The sequence below is a fragment of the Nycticebus coucang genome, chromosome 8 (assembly GCF_027406575.1).
Source record: "Nycticebus coucang isolate mNycCou1 chromosome 8, mNycCou1.pri, whole genome shotgun sequence".
NCBI lineage: Eukaryota > Metazoa > Chordata > Mammalia > Primates > Lorisidae > Nycticebus > Nycticebus coucang.
The window spans coordinates 18,366,959-18,390,878 of NC_069787.1; the positions used below are offsets into that span (position 1 = coordinate 18,366,959).

The window sequence follows — 23,920 nt, forward strand, 5'->3', positions numbered from 1 at the left end:
ACTGCACATACTCTATAACTCTCTTTAATAGAGTCTCTTACCTACCACCTGGATTTCTCATCAGGCAATCTATAATTCTACTATATGTATCCTCTAGGTGCCATATGTTGTAATTATATAGAAAGCCGAGCGTTATTCTAATTAGATCATTTGGCAAAAGGGTTTAGAAACATGATGATGGATATTTACTAGTAGAGATTTAATTAACTCTGGCATATCTGTGCCTGAACTATGAAGACAAAAATGATGTAACAAAAATACAGGGGTTGAACTTAGTCGATGATCCCAGACCTTCAATATTGACATGGCATCAACACATCTAAGCAGTCTAGCAGATTTTATTTTCGAGATGACAAAGTTAAGAGGCATCCAAATTATCTGCTTTGTCTCTGCTTAAAAGGCACAAAGCACTTGCCTGTCTGGTTTTAATATCCAGTCACATCACTTCAGTTCTAATTGCTCTTAATTACATGCCACTTTGGTTTGAATATTTTCATGATCACTTAAATCCATTTGATGATATAGAGCTATTTTCTCTGAACAAAGGCACTGCTGAGGTAGTTCAAGGACTTAATTTACCTCTCTCCAAGGGGCTTATATGGCTGCAACCCAGTCCCCAAAGCAGAACATCATTCCTCCCCCACTCAGGAAACTATAAAGCTATGGAGCAGAAGGTTGCCAATTTATTATTAAAAATATGAAGTGAATAACAGTGAAAGTTGCTCTGGCCCGTGATCACCCTACTGATGTTTATGGCACCAGTAACATCCCACTGCTTAAAAAGGGAGGTAATGAAAGCAGGTGCTTCATTTGTACTAATAAGTTCCTTTCTTTCTTTCTTTCCCTCCCTCCCTCCCTGCCTTCCTTTCTTTCTTGTATTTTTTTGAGACAGAATCTCAAGATGTTGCCCTGGGTAGAGTGCCATGGCATCACAGCTCATAGCAATCTCAAACTCTTGGGCTTAAATGCGATTCTCCTGCCTCAGCCTCCCAAGCAGCTGGGACTACAGGCGCCTGCCACAATGCCCAGCGATTACGACTAGGTTTCTTGACTCACCACCATTTTCTAGGTTCTCTTTGCAGTAGAGAGAAGCAACAGGTTTTCCTTGTTCCATTATCAGGCAAAACTGATAAAGACATGGACTTTAGAATCAGTGAGACCTGGATTTGAATTCCAGGCCTCTACGAACAAGTTTTAAAACTTTAGGTAAAGTAAATGTTATCTTTTGGCTTGTTTTCTTTAACTAAATGATGACGTTAATAACAGGAGTGGTCTCATTAGGTTTTTGTCAGGATTAGGAGAAAAGACAAAGTGTTTAGCAAAGTGAATAGTAAAGATAGGGGAAAAAGCTAGGTATTATTATTTTTAACAAATGACAGGTTATCAGTGCATGTTTTTACAGAAATAAAAATGATGGCCGTAAGACAAACAAACAAACAAAAAAATACGCACAAGAGCTAAAGTAATAAGTGACCTGAAATCCCAAGTAGTCCCAAAGCTGAAGATTTATTTATAAATGTACCAGTGACATAAAAGGAGATTAAAGTCTCATTTCAACTTAATGGCTAGAAATTCCTTAGCTTCTTCACAGCTAAGCTACCTTACATTGTTTCTGTCATTATTATTTTATTTCCATATTTTTGTTGTAACTGGTCGACCCTGCCCTTGCAGTGTGAAGGCAGCCGTAAACAACTGGTAAACAAATGTTGACTATGCCTGTGTCCAACAAAACTTTATTTGCAGACAACTGAAATTTGACATGCGTATAATTTTCTCATGTCACAAAATGCTATTTTTCTTTTAATTTACTTCCTTATTTCCTATGATTTAAAAATGTAAACCATTCTCAGCTTGCAGACTGTACAAACAGAGGTGAAGGTCTAGAACTGGCTTGAGTGCTCCACACTGTCAAGCCCTGGAAAAGAGCATTTCAGGCAGAGAGCACAGCCTGTCCATGGGCTTGTGGCAAGAGGAATAAGGTCATCTGAAGAACTGAAAGAAGGTCCACATGGGCTTAAGCACCAAGAGTGAAGTGCTTAAGAATAGGGAGAGGAGCCTGACCTGCCTAGTCTTATTGTCATGGAAGATTCTGTATCTATCCCAAGGTCAACAGGAAATCACAGATAGACTCTCACACCTTGCTGTGGGGGGGAAATCATCTGGGAAACTTAAAAACTATTCAGATTCCTGGTCCCACCTCAAAATCCCCGAGGAGGCACTCTGGGATGGGGAGAGGATTCTGCCTTTTAAAACATACATCATTTGATTTTGCAGCAGTCAGCCTGGCACTAGTCTACAGACCTAAATTTTGGAACTACGGCTGGATCTCTTCCTTAGGGATGGAGAAACACTCCTTCAGGTAATGTCCTAGGTGGGTGCACAGTGAGGGCAGATGCGTACGTACTGTCTGAGTACACAGACTGAACTCAGGAATCAAGGGCAGGAAAACAACTGGAAAGTAAGTGTAGAAACTGATGACAAAATCACTTCCTAATGTTGTTCCCCAGCAAAATGCGGACTTCTTAACTTGCCGTGCAATGCTTTTCTCAGTCTGATTCTGAGAAATTTCTCAGCCTTATCTCTCCCCGCTCAAACTATTTCTTTTAGATATATTTCTTTCCTGCTGGTCCTTGCACCTAAATATCTCATCACTACCTTCTCCACCAATCCCCTCCAGGAATCAGATGATTTTGGTTCGTTGGTCAGAATACTGAAACTCATCATTAATTAAATAATTATAACTATAAAGATAAAGTTTACAACTATAATAAAATGAAAAGTCTCTGTCCTCTAAACCATGGTTGAAATTGTTTTGTCCTTTTTTAATGACACCTGTAAAATTTTTATTCAAATTATGTTTGTAATCTCAAATGCATCTTGCACAGAGGAGATAATGTAACGTACATTCATTACATTGAATTAATCAGAGGTGTGATGTAGGAAGTTTCATCTTGTAGATGATTTGGGTGAAGGTAGATTCCAAGGAAACCAGTTAAGAAGATGATTTAATAATTGCTAAGTTTATACAGGAGACAGTAACGGCTGAAAACTAGTAGAGTGGCAGAGAACTGATTTTCAAAGAGAAGATTACTATAGGAGGGGTTCCAAAAGACCCCTTTTGGAGGGGTCAAGTGTTGCCTTTAAATTAGGGATACTTTTTTTTTTTTTTGGTTCTTGGCCAGGGCTGGGTTTGAACCCGCCACCTCTGGTATATGGGACAGGTGCCCTACTCCTTGAGCCACAGGCACTGCCCAAATTAGGGAAATTTTTAATAAATGGTTTCATATGCAAATTATATGTATCTGTTTTTATATATATCCTGAGGTATAACCAATGCTATGCTATGACCATAAATAGAATTAGCAGTCAGGCCAGCATCAGGTGGTAGCCACCTGGTCATAATTTTAACCCTTATTATGACACAACATCATGTATGATGTGGGTCAAAATCATTGGCTGCCTGTGGGAAACACAGTAGATTAAGCAAACATTAATAGATTAATAGTTAAGAAAATCATGACTGAAAATCTTGGACTGAGAAAGGTGTGTGCAAAAATAGATCTAAAGTTGCTCACCAGTGAACAAAAGCAAAGGAGAGTTGAAATTTTCCAAGACCTTTTGGAAAAGCAAGATGATGTTCTGGGCCACATTATTAGTGGTGATGAGACATGGGTGTACCGATACGACCCTGAATCAAAGTGTTGCGGTGTACAATGGAAATCAGCCAATTCTCCATGACAAAAAATTTCCATCAGTCCAAATCAAGAGTCAAAATGTCACTAACCTTTTTTGCTATCAGAGGGTTTGTTCATTATTAATTTGTACCAACTGGACAAACACTTAACCAAGTCTGTAAATGTTGAAAAGGCTGCATGAAGAAGTTAGACAAAAGCGACCTGAACTTTTCACCAACAATTCATGGCACTTGCATCAGGACAATGCACCAGCTCACACAGCACTGTCTGTGAGGGAGTTTTTAGCCAGTAAACAAATAACTGTATAGGAACACCCTCCCTACTTACCTTTTCTGGCCCCCAGTGACTTTTTTCTTTACCTGAAGATAAAGACAATATTGAAAAAAAATAACTTGATTACATTCAGGACATCAAGGTTAATGAAGCAACAGCTCTGATGGCTGTTCTAGAAAAGGAATTTCAAAATTTCTTTGAAAGTTGGACTAGGTGCCAGTGTCAGTGCATAGCTTCCCAAGCTGAATACTTCAAAGGTGACCTTAGTGATATTCAGCAATGAGGTGTGTAGCACTTTTTCTAGGATGGGCTTGTGAACTTAATTGTCAGGCCTTAATTTTCTACTATAATGAAGTAGAAAAAGGTTTGTGGCTGAGAATAAGTTCATGGGGTCTCCCTGAGGCCTGGGTCTGTGGATTTGTGGATTGTGGCAAACATTTTAAAACAAATCTCCTTAAACTCTTTTGCAGCTGCACTTCAGGAGAGCACAAAACCATAACTGTTATCCATGGCTCTAGGAGAGAAAAACAGAGGTAATGGGAGGAAGCTCTAGGTCTGAATTTGGAGAGCAGGATAAGCTCTCTCTATTTCCATAACTGCACATGCAAAATTAAAATGATATAGTACTACCAATAAGCAAGGCAACAGATTCTAACTAGAGCAATGATGCTCGTGTTGCTTTGATGTTGTTTTGCCTCCAAGGCAGGATTTCCATTATTATGGAGATGAACTGCCTCTAATTATTGCAATAACATAATTGTTCCCCAGGGCAGAATTGCTAATAACAGAGCTGTATAGCTCTGCAGCAACTGTAAGAGATATTCTGAGGGCAAGTTTCTCATTAAGAGCACATATATAGATACTCTGCCTCCAGAAGAGAAACAGAATGCCTGAAGCAATAAACTTTCCTTTCCACACTAGGATTCGATCGGCCTTCTGGGCAAATAACCTGCCATCACATTTGCTCTGCCTCACAGACTGCCAGTGTCTTCAGACCTGGGCTTCACACCTTCCATACAACACAGAGTTTTGCAGCCCTGTGCTGGGATTTCCTTCCATGTCTTACATGAATTTCAACTCTTCCAAAAGCCTTTGGGAGGAGAGGCAAATTAGGGGCATGATCTAATTTTACCCTGGAGGCAGACTTCAAAGTCTCTAGACAAGATGCATGAACATGAATTTTATTCCTCAGTTATTTTCACAGAGTGCTAGACTTCATCTGATTACACTGTGCCAGTCAGACAAACCTAAACATATATTTCAGTCTGGGAAGACATTACTAAGAATATGGATGCTTATACAAATTGATCATGCCTTCAGAAGTGGTCCACAGTGGCCAAAAAGTGCCTTGTACCACTAAGGTAATGCTAAGGTTCCAGCAGATGCCCTTGTACCACTATTTTTTTGGACATCTTGAAAGCACCTAGCTCTTGCTCCTTCTTGGACCTTTCTGCTCCCTTAGCATCTGTTTTTTACATTCTCCCATGTCTTTTGAGTTTCCTTCTTCAAACCTCCCAGCAGCCTTGGCTTCTGCCCAGTTTTTGAACATGGCTTTTGCTCAGGGATTCTTTTTCCGAGCCATAAATATTCTCATATTACAATCTCTGTCTGGATGGACTTATGCACTCCATGGGTTCTTGTCTACTGATAATGTTTAGCTCTCTCTCTGCACTCCTGAACTCAGACCTGTATTTTCAACTCCCTATTCGACACCCACACAGCACTTAAATCTATGCCAGCCAGTGTCCTACATGTTTTTGGTACAGAGTGGAACAAAACACTCACAGAAGGCCAAGTGAAATCAAAAGAGTCATTGGAAAATGGAAGAGGGAGGCAGAAGAAGAGGTCAGAGCAATGGGAAAGTAGGTGGACTTGCCTTTGGTAGCTTTGAGGATAAAAGGAAGGGCCCAGCAGCTGAGCAATAGAGGTGATTTCTGGACACCATAACAGATTTTTCCCTGGAGCTGCCAGAAAGGATCTACTTTTTGCTAAAACCTTGAATGTAGCCCAGTGAGACCCGTCTCAGAATTTTGACTCCTAGAACTATAAGAATCTAAATTTGTATTATTTAAGCCAAACACACACACACACACACACACACACACACACGTACTAATGTGTGAATGGGTGAAGGAGGGGGAAGACAGATTAATAAAATTTAAAAAGAAATATGTGCTATGTTGCATGATTCTTAATACTATGATAAATATAAACAAGAGAAGAAGGCTGGGACACAATTTTGAAAAGATTTAGAGGGAAAGGCTTCACTGAGGTGGCATTTGAGTAGGAATCTCCATTTGAGAAACATCATCACTTGCAGGTAACTCAAATTCAACCTGTTAACATTAACCCCTCAAAATTGCTTTCTCTGTCCAGTACCAGGGCAAATGGCAGTATCTTGGGACAGCTCCTCAAGCAGGAGTCCTAGGAGTCGTTTTCTTCCCATCCTTCTCCTTTTTCCAATCCTGATTTCCAAGACATTAAGTGTTTTGAATTCCACCCTTTAATAGCCTGGATATCTGTCTTCCCTCCTTTATTGCCAGGAGACTGATGCCATCCAAGTCCTGATGGTTTGTCCTAGACTGCTGCCTGCATTGGCCTCCCTGCCCCCCGATCTTGCTCCAGCACACAGGGACTGGGACCTCCCTGGTGTAAAATCCTTCGATTCTGTTCTGGGTCTTCTGATTCAAGTCTAAACTCTACAGACATAAAATACAAGGCCTCCGTGTCTACCACTGCCCCACATTTTCTAGTGTTCCTTCACAACATATCAGCTTTATAACGTATGACTCAGGATTGTTGAGAACATGGCTTTTTATTTTGCTACTGGGCCCCTGCACTAGTTTAAGGAGCACCCTGAGGGCTGGGTTTCTATCTCTAGTGCCAGGCAGAGGCAGGCACCCATTGAGTGCTCCATTCACTGAATGAAATTGGAACTGGCTAGTTTAACAAAAGCTGTTCTAAGACCATGGCTGTGTCTGGTAGGCTATAGGACTGAGATTCTTTTTGGAACTATTTGGTGGCATAGCTCTACCTGGTTATCGTCCATTAGCTTGACATAATGAATTAGATGAACATGAAAAGGGAAGAAAGAGATTCTTAAGCATTAATAAGAATGAGATGTTTTATTTACACAATGTTAATTAGAGTAGCATTTCACGCATGTCTCAGCTTCAATGATTAGTAAAATATTTTGTCTGAGTGAATTTTTCCAGACAACTAAACTTACCCCTTTAAGCACCAAGTTAATTTTTAAAAATAAACATTGACAGTGAGCATTCTTTCTATATCCCAGATAAATCTCTTGCTTGCCTTACTAATCTAAGCGAACTGAAGATCATTTCTCTCTTTAGAGACGTCATATGACAATAATTATCATCTTTTTCTGCATCCTTTTCCTTGGTCTACGAACGTATGGTCCATATTGTACTTACATGAAAATAGAAATAAAAAATAAGTTATTTATATAAAAGTTGCAAGCTCAAATTAAAGCCCATATTTCTAGTTTCTCTGAAAAAAGAGAAGGGAGGTACCTGACCTGCAGCTCCCCTGGGTCAGGTGGTGAGCATCTTCCGTGCGTGGTGCACACACCAAAGTCCCTGCCATTCCCTTTATGCTGTACCTGGCCAGTTCCTGAATGCTGTCACAGTCCCAAACCAAGTGATCTGGTTAATATATTCTGAGTGAGGGAGAGGGAGGAGCAGAGGTGTGAGAACACAGCATCCGTGTGGAGAATCAAATGCTAATATTGATAGTTTGGGACTAGCCTGGTGCTGCTGAAGGTAGAGGTGATAAATAGCAGGAATTGGGTAATGATGGGGAGTTTCCTCAGTTCAAATATATTTTCAATCCCAAAATAAATGTTGAAGCATATTTGAACCCTAGTAATCAAATCAGGAATGGAAGGAAGGAAAACGGGACAGATAGGCTTTGTGGTAAGTCAAGTGGTGGAAATGATCAATTAAATTCATTTCTCATATCAAATTCTTGATATTGATATACTATTTTCCCAAAGGTAATTTAATTAGCTTGTAACAACAGTTAAGCAGTCATGAATACTGTTCAAAGTAAGACTGCATTTCTCTGCGAGGTTGCAGGGAACTTGAGTGAAAGTGAAGTGTTGCACCGATAGCTTTAAAAGTCCATATGTGTTTGGCCATTTTCCTTCTGCAAAGGCCACGTTCCAGAGTGTGCTGCTCCAACAGGCGAGGCCTTTAGAAGGGAGAGAGCCATGAGTAGATTGCTGATGTGTGCCAAGTGTGGATGAGAAATTGCCTTTTGTTGTTTTTTCATCTTTTCTTTCTCTTTCCTTTCTTTTTTTTTTTTTTTTTTTGAGGCAGAATCTCACTCTGTTGGCCCACACTAGAGTGCTGTGGTGCCAGCCTAGCTCACAGCAATCTCAAACTTACTCACGCAATCCTCTTGCTTCAGCCTCCCCAGTTGCTGGGACTACAGGTGCCCACCACAATGCCTGACTAATTTTTCTATTTTTATTTTTAGTTGGGATGGGGTCTTACTCTTGCTGAGGCTGGTCTTGAACTCCTGAGCTCAGGCAATCCTCCTGCCTTGGCCTCCCAGAGTGCTGGATTACAGGTGTGAGGCACCCGCCGTGGCTGCCTTTTGTTGTTTTAAGCCACTGTTTGTTATAGTAGCACAGCTTAGCTTCTCCTGATTAATCTGAAATGTTTTTACTCTAATTCATTCGTTTACGGTTTTGGACATCTTTTACTATTTTTCTTAATTTTTTTCTTATTTTCAGTATTCGTTTTTTAACATTTTTTTCTTGATGTTCTTGTCAATGACAATATTTAAAATGTAGCCTTATTTTAAGCAATGTATGTAGTATATAGTAGTCATATTTCAATTATGTTCAATATCAACTATTAAAAGTAACCTCATATACCACATTTTGGGAAACACTGAGGTAAAGTAAGAGATGAACCTGATGCTGGATGCTGAAAAATAACAAATTATGTTCTAAATTTTCAGATTTGGATCCAAATTTGAATGCCATGCCAATATTCAGTGACTTATACAGTTTTGGATATGCCAAAAATAGAAAAGAGTGTGTGTTATGAATTTAACATGTGTGTGTGAGTACACTACCTATAAACCATATCAGGTTTGTTTACAAAACCATTAAAAAGGACAACATCATCAGCAAAATGATCTAATTTGTATATGCAAATACAAAGGTGTACAGGCGTAAAGGGCAGACCCACGCAGTTTTATGGGCTTTCTCTTATTGCATCGTTGAGTACTTGACCTTTAGCATCAATTAAAATCATTATGTATACAGCTGGTAAATCCTGTCTTATGGGTAACAAACATAGACACATGCATAATTGCCGTTTTGCGACAGATTGAGTAGATTACAGAAAAAAAGTTGGGGATATTTTATAGGAGTGACAGCCAAGGAAAGGTCTCAGAGACACCTGCCATTTGGTGCTCTCTAATGTAAAACCTCAAGTAACTCAGATATATTTATATTATATAAACAACATGTGTTCCAAATGTCATTCATGTATAGTGGGGGATGCACAGGTAAAAAGTTTAGAACTTAGAAAGAAAAAACTGTTGCCTGAAAAAGATGTCATTTAAATAAACAAAAATCAAGTAGAATAATCTGCTACACGCAGAACAAGTTTTGAAATTAGAGACAGACTCAAAAAAGGAGAGGCTAGCAGGAGACGTATTAGCTATTGCCAAATAATCACAGGGTTGCCATAGCAAAGAAGCAGCGGGTTTATTTGTATGTGGCAAAAAAAGGTAGGACGGAGAAGAGTGGGCAAATCTACAGTGAAATTTTAGACTAAAATTAAGTAGGCTATTTCTAGCTGCTCGTCTTCAGGCAGCCCTAGCAATCTTCAACAGCGAACACGTGAACTCCCTCTGCAGAGAGTGCTTTGTGGAGTCTCAGTGTGAAGAAGGACTATAAAGACCAATAATTTACCATCCACGCTTATAAAGCTTCAGTCCTTGGATTAACCTTTGGTCAAGGAACGGCAGATAGTACGTTCCATGCCTCCCCCAAACTGTTAACTACAGACCAACACAGTTTTACAGGTTAACCAATATTAAGTAATTCGGATAGTACCTTTCATTTTCTCTTAATATGTCCCTTCCTTTCTTCCAGGTGTAAACAGGTTTTGGAGAAGCTGTTGGCTTACACTCAATGACAACTTCACCTCCCACTTTCACAAGGGTTACTCTTTTCAAGAGCGTTCTTGAAAAATCTGGACCTACAGCTGGAAGACAATATAAAAAAATAAAATTATTATTATTGCAATGAGATCATTCTTCAGGTTTCTTTCTCTAATTCACTTATGGCTGCCTTCATCATCAAAGAAGGAAGCTGGATGTTTTTACATAGTGAGTAGCACCTAAGTTTTGATAGATTTACTAAAATTTGAGGTATAATTTATATTTGTTAAATTGCACCAATGGTAATGTGCACAACTTGATGAATCTGGTATACTCCACCATGAAGACCAAGACAGAGAATATTCCCATCACTCTATGGAGGGATTCTTAAAAAAAATTATTCTACGATCAAGTAAACAGAAACTTAAAAAGAAGTTTTAAGAGAAGAAGTTTTCAGAGAAGCAAAAGAGGGAGAAACCAAGTAAGAAACTCGATGAGGCGTTGTTTTGATTGTGCACGTTAAAAGCATGCCCTCTCTGACGTAGTCACCACCTCTGCTTTGTCCCAGGACACTGCGTGCATCTTTGCTAGAGAATGTGCTGAAATGTCTATGCTGTCATCTGCCATTTCTCCTTAAAAACAGAACTTTGCTCAGCTTTCCAGTAGTAGTGCCCAATGCAATGCTTGGCTTATTTAGGAAAAATTCTGATTTGATCTTGGAGCACAGATCATTTGAAAACTGTCTTATATGCTTACCACTAGTATTCTAAAAAAATCATTCATGCTGATACTGATAACACAGTTATATGGAAAAAAATTAGAAATTGTTTTTCCTCTAAAACAAAAGATAGATATATTTGTATCTTCACAAAAATAAAATGAAAGATATCTTCCTGGAAAAATCTCTACATTCTTCTGAGTCAATTCACTAATATGGGAAAAGAGATTTTATTTTTTAATTTTATTTATTTATTATTTTTTTAGAGACAGAGTCTCACTTTATCACCCTCAGTAGAGTAGAGTACTACGACATCACAGCTCACCGCAACCTCCAACTCCTGGGTTTAGGCGATTCTCTTGCCTCAGCCTCCCAAGTAACTAGGACTACAGGCACCTGCCACAACGCCCAGCTTTTTTTTTGCTGCAGTTTGGCTGGGGCTGGGTTTGAACCCACCATCATCAGTATACGGGGCCGGCACCATGCTCACTGAGCCACAGGCGCCGCCCGGGAAAAGAGATTTTAGAATGGATGCATCTCTTAGAATCTTGATTTTACCATAATTAAACATCCTGATTCACTGCAATTTGAATGAATAAAATTTAAGATTTCAGGTCATGTTCAAAGTAAAATTTAAGTACAAATCACAAATTACTTACAGAAAGCCTGGGAGTGGGAATGGAAGAAAAAGTATCCAATGTACTCAGCCCTACTATGAAGCTAAATTATAGCTTTCACATGAAGACTATAACCCAACTATAGCACAAGACTATGGGGAAAGTGCCAAGGGAGGGTAAGGGAGGGGGGAGGTTTTGGTGGAGGGAGGGTAATGGGTGGGGCCACATCTGTGGTGCATCTTAGAATGGGTACAGGCGATTGCACTTAATATACACAGCTATGATTTAACAATAAAAAAATAAAAGAAAAAAAGAAAGCCTGGGAGTGAGTGTGGGTTATAGGGGGGCGGGGTGAAGATCAATTTCCTAAATGTATCTAAGCTGTATACTAGAGATTTTTAAATATAAAAACAAGCTTCAGTGCAAGAAGCATGTCAAATCTTTATTAAGTGCTTTTGTTTTGAAAATATTTTTAGCAATTGCCTAGAAACAAATACAGATAGAAAGGTTACTTTTTAATGATACAATGTGCACATAGGCTGGTATCATCATGTGAAAGTGACATTCATTTTAAATAAATGAATCCAGTAGGCAATTGATATCTTAATCTGTGTACCTTGGATTCATGAGGGGAGCCTGTAATTCAGAGAGTAATTCAATAACAATAAGTACAATTAATAAATAGAGGGAGAGGATAGATGTTCCTGCTCTAATGAGATAAATGCAGTCCTAGTGTGGTCTGCAAAAATCATACACTAAAAATTACAAGGTTTATGAAAAAGAATCAGGAAAGGCCTACTCAGGATGTAACAAGAGCACTAACAAAGACGATAACCATTTTAGGAGATCCTAAGCACGATTAAATATAAAATATAATTAGAAGAGTTAAATTCGTAATAGAGAAAACGCTACAAAAAATACAGTGTGTGAATGAGCATGAGGGTGCAGATTGATGGAAGAAAAAGGAAGGAAGAGTTAAGATTGCTAAGCCATGAAATAAGGGTAAACAGCAGAACAAGTGGGAACCATGAAATAATTACTACCATGTTACTGTCCATTGCCAGAGTGTGCCAAGAGGAAGAACACGCCTGAAATGGGAATCCTGGGCATAGGTTCATTCCCTCGGCTGGCTGTGCTGATCTGCCAGTGGCCTTTGTGTTTAATTGCTGATGCTTGAGTGAAATACATGAACAAGTCCAACATCTATGTTATACTAACATCATTCCCCACTTACAAATTCTACATAAGCTAATGTCACAAAAAAGTATTTTAGCAAAACAGATTCATTCTCATTTTAGATAAACATCTGAATTGACTAAAAAATGTAAAAAAAAAATCAAGATGTCTAGAAGTTTTTTTTAAAGACTATTTTGTGAAATGAAGTTACGAATCTGTATTACATAAAAATCCCTTCTTAAAAGCACATCTTTCTACACCCATGTATTTTTATCACTTTAGGCAGACATTTTTCAGCTGTTCAGGAGGAATTGTGCAGTAGCATTTGAAATGAGTTTACATAAATCAAGCTGTGCACAACACATGGGTGTATTTGTCAAAAAAACTACATATTGCTTTTACAGGATTTGAAATAGCATATCAGCCACACAGAAAACAGAAAACACACCTTCCCATTTCAAAGGCATTTGTAACGTGCAGTGCATGTTATCTTTTGGGGATTTTAGAGATAAGACTGACTTGAATATTCTTTTCACTAATAACAAAGGAATTGTCAACTGAAACATTTTCTTTTGTTTATTCAGTCTGATTAATTTGCTTCTAGTGTTACCTAATCCTGCAAATCAATTGATTATCACTATAAACTGTGGTGCTTTCCATATAAAAATTTTCAGAACTTCATCAGCTTATGAATAGTTGATTTACTAGTTTTCTTAATGTTCTTTTATTTTGTGACCACCTTTTGCATCTGAGATGTTGTTCCGCTTGTAGGATTATCTGGGACCTGTATTTATTCTGATCTCTAAACACTGGCATAGGAGAGACTTGGAGGAAAAGTGAAAGGAACACACACAGTTTGATACTCCCAAGGAATGAGGTTTTAAAAGTTACTGGTAATGTCTTGAACTTTACCTTAGAAGTGAAAACAATGCAACTTAAAAATCTGTACCCTCATATTAATTTGAAAAAGAAAAAGTTACTGGTAATGTCCTTAATAGGGTACTATTAGAACCTAACCATTACAGGTACTCAAAAAATCAGTGCACGTGTTAGGTGAAACTTCAGTAGAATCCTAATAGTTCGGAAAAGACAAAACAACTGTCAAATTATCCACTAAGTCGCTCAGATACTGGGAGATCTAACTTGCTGGATCTAAGGTACTTACAGGGTAATGTTTCTCAAGTGAACGACTAGAGGGCGCCACTCCCTCAGTGTTGGAAGGAGTCAGGCTGCAGTACCTCTTCTGTGGAAAACGCAACTGTTCTTTTATTTACCAATGATCTTTATCACATTAACCTTATGGAAGAGAAGCATTTGGCTGAGAGAAGCTCTCTACGCAATTTACAACTATGTTTTTACTTAATAAAAGGACTGTTGGTCTCATTATCAAAGGTAGTTTAAGTGGCCAAAAGAACTCTTAAAAACAAAAACTCTGTGCCTTAGTTTCATTTCTCAAGAGAGTTAGTAGAATGATGACTCTTTAATTGGATATGCGGTCGAAGTCCCATTTGGGAAATATGTGGTTGTGATGTTCTACTATATTGTTGAAGAGGAAAGGCTTATAATGTGATACATGGCAATTCTATCAGTCGGCCTTTAGAAGCATCCTTGGGAACGTTGCCATTTGATGGAGACTACTAAGGCTGGTCCTTTAGGAAGTTCAGAATTTCATATTATTCGAAACTTTGTCCATTATCTTTATTACCTCATCACTCCAGAAAAATTATCTTAATAAGTGAACGCATTAATTTAAATCTTATAAGTGGATAAGAAAATGCTGGCATCAGATTATAAGACCCAAACCCTCTTCTGGCTTGCTGAGCTGCCACCCGCAAGGCAGGGCCGAGTGGACATTGTCTTCTTTCTAGGCACATAATTTCAGAACAGTTGATTCAAAATCAGCCCTCTCTGATCAGCAATGATATTCACAAGGAGCCTCTCAGCAAAACTCTGAAGCAGATGATTTTTCCATTCTGATGTTAGCATGATGTGTCCACTGTAATGTACCCAGGACCCATACTCAGCCTGCTCTGGTTTAATTCCCTGAATGCCCTACTTCCTGAGGGCGCTCATGACACTTCCATCATGGCAGCTCTTGGGTTTATGGGATACTATTCCTTTGGGCAGGTTATTATGAAACAAACAAAAAAAATACAGTCACAAGGTTGTTTTGAGGATTAAATGAAATAGTGCACAGTGTTGTATATAAAGTATTTAGCGCACTATTTGGCTCAGAGTAAGAAGTTCCTACTTCTCATTCCCCACTGCTATTTCCACTAATACTCTTCCCCTGCCCCAACCATTATTGGGGACTTTTTATTCTGAAAAACATCTTTGAGTCAGAGAAATACATTTTTTAAAAAAACATGTATTAATTATTATTATGAAAAATTCTGATCACTAACAACCAATGGACTTTGGAGGGAATGGCACTGTGAGATCATAAACGCACCTTTCCAAAGGACTTTCCTCTCTTGCTTTAACATTTACTGGGGATTCCTGCCCACACCTATTGAGTCTATAAAATGACTGTTACAAATCTTCCAACTCCACAGCTTCTTCTACTTTTTTTTTTTATATCTTCATAGGAGGGGGAAAAATTTCCCTCTGTCAAAGTGCCTATTGTTTTTATCCTTGAGTCAAACCACAGAAGTCTCAGGATATTAAGAACATTTTGAATATGAATGACTTTTTTTCTTATTCATTTGTGAGATTCTTTTCATTTTTAACCTAAGTGTCTGTATATTCTAACCCATGGGGCAGCACGTCCCACTAGGGGTCTGTAACATCTGCACCCCACCAGTCTGCACAGCCTGTGAGCGCGTGTGAAAAGGACCAGAGTTCAGCTGTCAGTAGCACCACGGAGTCAACTGTCGAGCATTTCTGCCATCAATTCCAGTCACAGATGTATGTACCCTTTTTTCTGGTATATCATTTATGCTGGAGACTTTTTATTAAGGCCTTGTTCCTGTGGACGCATTTGGAGCACAACATATTGTCTTCAAGATGTGGGGGTGGAAAATTGCAGGTGGGAAGCAAGAAGAGTGCGCTTACTTTCCTTTCCTGTTTTTCAGGAACCCAGGCTTGTCCTGCATGAAACTGCAGGTGAACCCAACCATCTGTGTCTGCGGGGAGACTCTTCCCATGGACCACACACACCATCTGACATCACAGTCCTTCTGTAGAGATTCCACTGCCTTTGGAGACAACCTGGCCCTTGCTGCAATTCTGGCCCAGGAGGCCAAGAAAGGCTCCAGGGCAGAAGTTGTCACAAAAACTGTGTTAGCTCCCTGGGGAAGAGAGGCAGACTCCAAGACAGGCAAAACACTTCTTCAGGGGGAGGACCGAGAACTACTGCAGGAGGATCAGTCCCCTGGGAACACATCTTTTGCTCTGAACCTTCTGGGGACATTTCTTTCTTGTCCACATTTCACTTCCTTTTTAGAGATGTCCGGATCTTAGCCTCTTTTGCTGTGCTAGGACTATCCTTTCGATTTGGAAAAGCAAAATGTGCACAGTTGCTTATATACATCCAGTTTCTGGCCTTTGGTGCTCAGGTGTAATTGTTGGCACCAGGCCTGTACAGTGTCCCAGTAGTAACTGCTGGCACCAGGCCCGTACAGTGTCCCGGTGAAGCAGATTAACTGGTGGCAGTTAGTTGGGTAATGGAGGAATTGGCACCTTCTTTTGAGGTTTTGGGATGTCACTATGTTCAGCTTTGTTTTGGGGCAGAACTCTTTGTTACCCTTGACAGATGTTTTTCATTTGTTCCCCCTGCTGAGACAGGTGTATTTGGTTGACTCGCAGCCTGCTGATCCTCTCCTGAACAAGTTTCTGCTGGTGGACGCTTGGTCAGATCTGTAGCTCCCTCATTCTTCTCTGGCTCTCTCCGTGGAGTCCCACTCCTTGCCTTTTGCATTCTCCATACTTGAGAAGAGGAGGTTGATACGACGACAAGAAATACATTTTTTTGTTTGAAAAAAGAAAACTCTTTATTTTGAAATAATTATAGGTTCACAGAAAGCTTCAGAGATAATACGAAGCAGTCCTATGTATCCTTTACCCCACTCCCCTCAGTGGTTACATCATATGTAAATTTACAATATCAAAATAAGGAAACTGAGGATTGGTATAATGCGTGTATAGTTCTGTCCCACTTAAACACATATGTAGACTTGAATAAGTCCCACTGAAATTAAGATAGAGAACTATTCTATCTCTACAAAGATCTTCTTCACTTTCACACTTAAGTAGTCACACCCATCCTCCACCTACTTATCCCCCCAATCTCTGGAAACCAGTCGTGTCTTTCCCATCGCTATAGTTTTGTCATTTTGAGGATTTTTATTTACGTGTGTATACGTATATATGCAGCAGAACCTCTATAGTTGACCACCTCTCCACATGCCTCCGTAGGCTGACCTAATTTTCATAGACCAGACATGGACCATGTACACACATCAGTACAGTAGGCCTAGTTCCTTATGTTAACCACCTCTGAATGTTGACCAGTTTGTTGCAATCCATTGGGTGGTCAACTTATACAACTTGTACTCGTATGCATGTGTGTATATGTACACATGGAATCCTACAGCCTGTGACCTTTCAGGAGTTGTTTTTCACTCACTCAGCATAATGCTCTTGAGATTCACCTAAGTTGTGTGTATTAGTGCTTCCTTTTTGTTTCTGAGTAATATATGCTGGTATGAATAAGAACTGCGTATTGAAGGTGGGCATTCCATGCTCTATGTTAACTGACAGATACCTTGAAGCAGAGGAGCCGTTTCAAGATCTCTGAATGCTTTCTTGCCAATAAGTAGGATCAGGAATAGTCTTAGAATCTTTTTAATAAAAAGTTTGAGGAGCCAAAAATTAATTATGTCAACATGTGTAAAATTTTTTTTTCTAATTCCCAGAAAAACATTTTTAAAGCCATTTTATAGCATCATTTCTTATACGGCAATTAACATGGGTTGATTAAAAATCATTCTTCTTTAATGCCTTAAGTAGGGCTTCAGCTATTAAACCCCTGTTAATCTCCCTTGAGATATCTTATCTGTATAAAGATAATAAGACATTATGCAATTTTTTAAATCTGTAATCACATTGACTTTGTTAAATCAGTCCCAATTAGTGATATTTCATTGTATTTGGCACAGTGTCCTAAACTCTTACACAGATTCATATCCTTGATTAGGCAAGTAGTGTGTATTCTTGCAATGTCATATTCGATCATGAGTAACTCTGATACATGATAGAAATGTTTGCTGAATGAAGAGAACAGTGTCGCTAGCCTATGATAGTGAGAATCCTAGAATTGTAGTCATTAAGAAATAGTAGCTCTTGCTATGTATATCCCTTGGACCTAGCATATCCCTTGGACCTGTATATCCCTTGGACCTAGCATAGTGCTCAACACAGAGTTGATATTTCACCAGTATTTGTTGAATTAATGTATGTTATACAAAATAACTCAGGCATTCAGTTCAAAACAGAAATTCCCTGCTCACGATGCTTTGGCTAACCAAAAATCCCTTTCTTCCCTTCTGCCTTGGGTCAAGGACACTCCATCCTCTCTGGAGTTGGACCCCAGTGTAATGAAGCAAAATTACCTAAGGAATACCATATGGGCTGTTTATACTCCTAAATCACCTGAACTGGTGTGATGGTAGATATTTAACAACCAACTCTCAAAATAAAACAAAACGAAACACCAAAAAACTTGGTTTGCAGACCTTGTCAATTTCTGTGGTGTAAATACTCCTACCATAGTTGATTTCGAGCTATCAACATGAAGTTACTAAATGCTGGGTTGGGAAGAGATACACAGAATCAACTTTTAGCACTATGAGCTACCTCCGGCACATAACTGCCTTTCCCTAAAACACACACGGAAGATAAGGACTTCACTTTCCTTTTAATTTCTTTGATGGGTTCACTTTACTCAAAGAATCTGTTCCCTGAAGCTTTGAGAGTCACGGGATCACAGCAATTCTAAAGGCTTCAGAAACACAGGCTCTGCCCTGGACATGCAGGCTCATGAGAAACATAATGTAGGTGAGCTGTATTTACGTAAGGTGGCAGTGGCCCATAGCTTGCTTATCACACTCCTTCAAGGCACCAGAAACTGTTTGAGGCAAAGAGAATGCACATATTTTGTGTCTGTGCTAAGTTCATTTCCAGAACATTCAAAAGGCTTTATTTTATTTATTTATTTTTGCAGTTTTGACTGGGGCCGGGCTTGAACCTGCCACCCCCAGTATATGGGGCTGGTGCCATACTCCTTGAGCCACAGGCGCCACCCTCAAAAGGATTTATTAAAAGCAACATGCTAAGCACAAATGTATTTCTTTCGGAGTCTAGAAGAACCATGCTCTGCTCATGTTAGATAAAAAAAAAGCGGGGGCTGGAATGTTGTTTGTGCAAATGCTCTACTTTGGGAGAAAAAATACCTCCATGACCAATGGAGTTTCTGTCAATGCCACGTTCATGTTGTACCCTTGGATAATGCAACCATAGTGAAAACGTAGATTAACTGGGCACAGACCGGTCATACCCACAGAACAGTGCTGCCCTCCTTCTACCCTCTACTTGCTCCTACGTCTTGGAAAGCTAACGCAGCTGCAGTGGCTTAAGATTGGGTAGTGAGGGGATCTAGAAAGCAGATTCTAGTTCTGAGGCACCTCCATTTAACTGAGCATAGACCTCCCCCACCCCCGAGGAACTTGTTAAATGTACATACTCCCACCCAATATGAGAGAGAGAGACCTGGGATTTTACAATCTTTGGCAACTGAAAATGTGATCTCTGGAGCAGACCCATTGGCATCACTTTGGAGCTCATCAGAAACACAGAATGTCAGGGCCTCCACCAAGACCTCAAATCAGAATCCCAACTCAACAAAATCTCCAAGTAATTCATACATGCATTAAAGTTTGAGAAACACCTTTAGATCTTCTATTTATTACTGTAGTAAAAAGCACATAAAAATAAAAATTCACTGTCTTATACCATTTTTAAGTATATTGTACAATAGTGTTAAGGATATGCACACTGTCGGGCAACAGATGCCTAGAACGTTTTCATTTTGCAAAACTGAAATTTTAACTTGTTAAACAACAATTTCCCATTTCCCCTTCCTCTACTTCAGCCCCTGGTAACGACCCTCTGCTTTCAGTCTCTCTAAGTTTGACTACTTTAGATACCTCCTAGGTAAAATCACACAGTGTTTGACTTTCTGTGACTGGCTTTTTAACTTCGCATAACGTCCTCCAGGTACGCCCATGTTGCCGTGCACAACAAGATGTCTTTCTTTTTAATAACATTCAATTGCATGTATATACCACATTTTCATTATTCATTCATCCACCCATGGACATTTAGTTAGCTTTCACTCTTTGGCTAATAGAGAATTAGGCTACAATGAACAAAGGTGTGCAAATATCTCTTTACAGCAGCGGTTCTCAACCTGTGGGTTGAGACCCACAGGAACTGTATTAAAGGGCCACAGCATTAGGAAGGTTGAGAACCACTGCTTTAGATGCTGTTATCAATTACTTTGGATATATACTATAGAGTAGGATTAATGGATCATGTGATAATTCTATTTTTAATTTTCTGAGAAAAAATGGAAATCTTCTGTTTTCCATAATGACTGCAACTATTTTACATTTATACCAATAAGGCACAGGGTTCTAATTTCTTCAGTTTCGTGCTCTTCCAATTGAGCTATTTCAGCAGATCACAGGGGTTCTAATTTCCCTCCATCCTTATTAGCACTTGGCATTTTCTGTTGTTGTTTTTATAGTGGCCATTCTGTCTGGGGTGAGGTCTCATTGTGGTTTCAGTTTGTATTATCGTTTGGAATAGTGAATAAGCATCTTTTCATTTGCTTGTTAACCATTTGTATATTTTCTTTGGAGAAAACGTGTTTTCAAGTCCTTTGTCTATTTTTCAAATTGGGTTATTTACTTTTTTGTTCAGTTGTAGGAGTACTGTATATATTAGTCTAATTATTAACCCCTTACCAGATACATATGTACATAGTTTGCAAATTGCACAGACAATTGTAAGTTTGATGTAGTCTTACTTGTCTATTTTGGGTTTTGCTGCTTGTGCTTACGGTGTCATATCCAAGAAACGATTGTCAACGCCAACGTCCTGAAGCTATGTTTTTGTTTTTTTTTTTTTAGGAGTTTACGGTTTTGTGTTTAGGTCTTTTAAGCCATTTTGCATCAATTTTTATACTATATGGTGTCAGATAAAAGCACCACTTCATTCTTTTGCATCTGCATATCCAGGTCTCCCAATACCATTTGTTAAAGAGACTGTCTTTCCAGCAGTGTGTAGTCTTGGCCTTGTTGAAGATCATCTGACCACAGGCACCAACATTTATTTCTGAGCAGTCTATTCAGTTCCATTGGCCCATACTTTTACCTTTAGGTCAGTAGCCAAACTGTCTTAACTATTGTTGCTACGCAGTATGTTTTGAAATGAGGCAATGTGAGACCTATGACTTTATTCTTTTTTCAAGTCTGTTTTGGTTGGTTGTTAACCCCTTTAAATTCTGTATCAATTTGAAAACTTTTTTTTCTATTTCTCAAAAAAAAAAAAAAAAAAGCCAGTGGTTATTTCGAAGGGAATTGCAATGAATCTGTAGGTTGCTTAACAGTATTAAAGTCTTACACACAAATATAGAACATATTACTATCTTCATTGACTTATTACAGCAATTTTTGTAGTTTTCAGTGCACAAATCTTTGCCTCCTTGGTTAAGTTATTCCTAAATTTTATTATTTTTAGATGCTATCATAGATGGGAGTGTTTTCTTAATTTATTTTTCAGGTTGGTCATTGTTAGTGTATAGGAATGCAACTGATTTTTGTGTGTTGATTTTGTATCCTACGGCTTTACTGAAATTGTTTATTAGTTTTAACGGTTTTTTCTACAGATACTTTAGGGATTTTTACATATAAGATCACATCATCTATAAACAGAGATAATTTTACCGTTCCTTTTCCAGTTTGGATGCTTTTCATTTCTTTTCTTGTCTAATTGCTCTGTCTAGGACTTCCTAGTTAACCCATAGTAGTGAGAGTGGTATTTATTTCCTCATTTCTGATTTTTTTTTGCAGTTTTTGGCCGGGGCCAGGTTTGAACCCGCCACCTCTGGTATATGGGGCTGGTGGCCTACTCCTTGAGCCGCAGGCACCGCCCCTTGTTTCTGATCTTAGAGGAAATGCTTTCAGTTTTCCATGATTTAGTACAATGTTACCTGTGACCTTTTTTTTTTTCCTTGAGAAAGAGTATCAAGCTGTCACCCTGGGTAGAGTGCTGTGATGTAATATCTCACAGCAACTTCCAACTCTTGGGCTCAAGCGATCTTCTTCCATCAGTTTTCCTATTTTTAGTAGAAACGGAGTCTTGCTTTTTGCTCAAGTTGGTCTTGAACTCCTGACCTCAAGCAATCCACCCACTTCAGCCTCCTAGAGTGCTAGGATTACAGGTGTAAGTCACTCCGATTGGCCTTTTTGTATATGACTTTCATTATGTTTAGGCATTTCCTTCTATTCTTAGTTTGTCGAAAGGATGTTTAATTTTGGCAGGTGTATTATATCAATTAATTTTTTATATGTTGAACCACCTTTGCATTCCAGGTATAACCCCAATTTACCGTGGTGTATAATCATTTTAATGTGCTGTTGAATTCAGTATGCTAGTATTTGTGCATTACTATTCATCAGGAATATTGGTCTGTAGTTTTATTGTGTCTCTGTTTGGTTTTGGCATTTGAATAATGCCAAGCTTAGAAAATGAGTTTAGATGTGTTTTCCCTTCTTCAGTGGTTCAGAAGGGTTTGAGGAAGATTTCAACAGTTCTTTCTTCTTGAGACACAGTCTCGCTATGTCACCCTTCTCGGTGAAGTGCCATGGCATCACAGCTCACAGCAACCTCAAACTCTTGGGCTTAAGTGATTCTCTTGTCTCAGGCTCCCAAGTAGGTGAGACTACAGGTGGCCATCACATACCTGGCTGGTTTTTCCATTTCTAGTCAAGACGGGGGTCTCACTCCTGCTCAGGCTCGTCTCAAACTCCTGAGCTCAGGCAATCCACCTGCTCCAGCCTTCCAGGGAGCTGGGATTACAGGCGTGAGCCACCACGCCTGGCTGCTGCAGTTCTTTAGACAATCTGCAGAATTCCCCAGTGAGGCACCTGTTGCTGGGCTTGTCTTTGTTGAGGGCTTTAAATTACTGTGTTAGTCTCCTTACTAGTTATAAATAAGTCTGTTCAGGTTTTCTATTTCTTCATGACTCAGTTTTTGAACAGTTGCTATGTTCCCAGCAATTTATCTGTGTTTTTTTTTCTAGGTTATTCAATCTTCTGGTGTATAATTGTTTATAGTAACTCTTAGAACTCTTTTAATTTCTATGTTATCAGTTGTAATGTCTCAACTCAAATTTGATTTGAGTCTTCCCTCTTTTTTCTTAGTCTAGCCAATAGTTTGTCAATTTTGTTGATCTTTACAAAAACAAGAACAACTATTGGTTTCATTAATGTCTTTATTGTTTTTTAATCTACTTATCTCTGCTCTAATCATGATTATTTCCTTATTCCTGCTGATTTTTGGTTTTGTTTATTCTTGTAGTTCTTGCAGGTGCAGAGTTAGAATTTTGATTTGCCCTTTTTAAAATATAAAAATTTAAACATTTAAACTATTAACTTCTCTCATAGTACTACTTTTTCTGCCTTTTTTTTTTTTTGGTATGTTGTATTTTTCATTTTCATTTTCTCGTAACATTTTCTTGTTTTCCTTATGATTTACTATTTGACTTATTGGTTGTTTAAATAAGTTGTTTAATTTTCACATATTTGTGGATTTCCTGCTTGGGTCTGCTACTGATTTCTAATTTCATTCCATCCTGGTCAGAGAGGATACTATGTAGAATTTTAATCTTAAATCTGTTAAAATTTGTCTGTTGCTTGTTGTTGTTGTTGCTTAGCAGGCTCTGGCCGAGTTTGAACCTGAGACCCCCAGTGCTCTAACCTCTGAGCTACAGAGACACAATTTGTCTGTTTGTAGCATGTGTATTATCTTGGAGAATGTTCCATATGCACTTGTAGAATGCATGTTCCTCTGGTGTAGTCTAGGGTATGTATGTACTTGTTATATCCAGTTGGGTCTATCATGCTATTTGCATCTTCTGTTTCCTTACTGACCTTTTGCCTGATAGCTCCATTCACATTTCAAAATGGAGTTTTGAAATTTCCTGCTATTACTATGCTGCTGTCTCTTTCTCC

At 38.8% G+C, this 23,920-nt stretch overlaps 1 protein-coding gene and 1 pseudogene across 1 annotated transcript in view; both read right to left on the reverse strand.

Moving 5' to 3' along the window:
- CNTN4 (contactin 4) overlaps window positions 1-23,920 on the reverse strand; it is a 365,224-nt gene that overhangs the window by 151,927 nt on the left and 189,377 nt on the right. Inside the window, 1 exon segment of the mRNA XM_053598811.1 lies at window positions 10,066-10,216. Within this exon segment, the coding sequence (XP_053454786.1) occupies window positions 10,066-10,216 (151 nt within the window).
- Window positions 15,555-16,549, reverse strand: LOC128592079 (developmental pluripotency-associated protein 4-like; annotated as a pseudogene).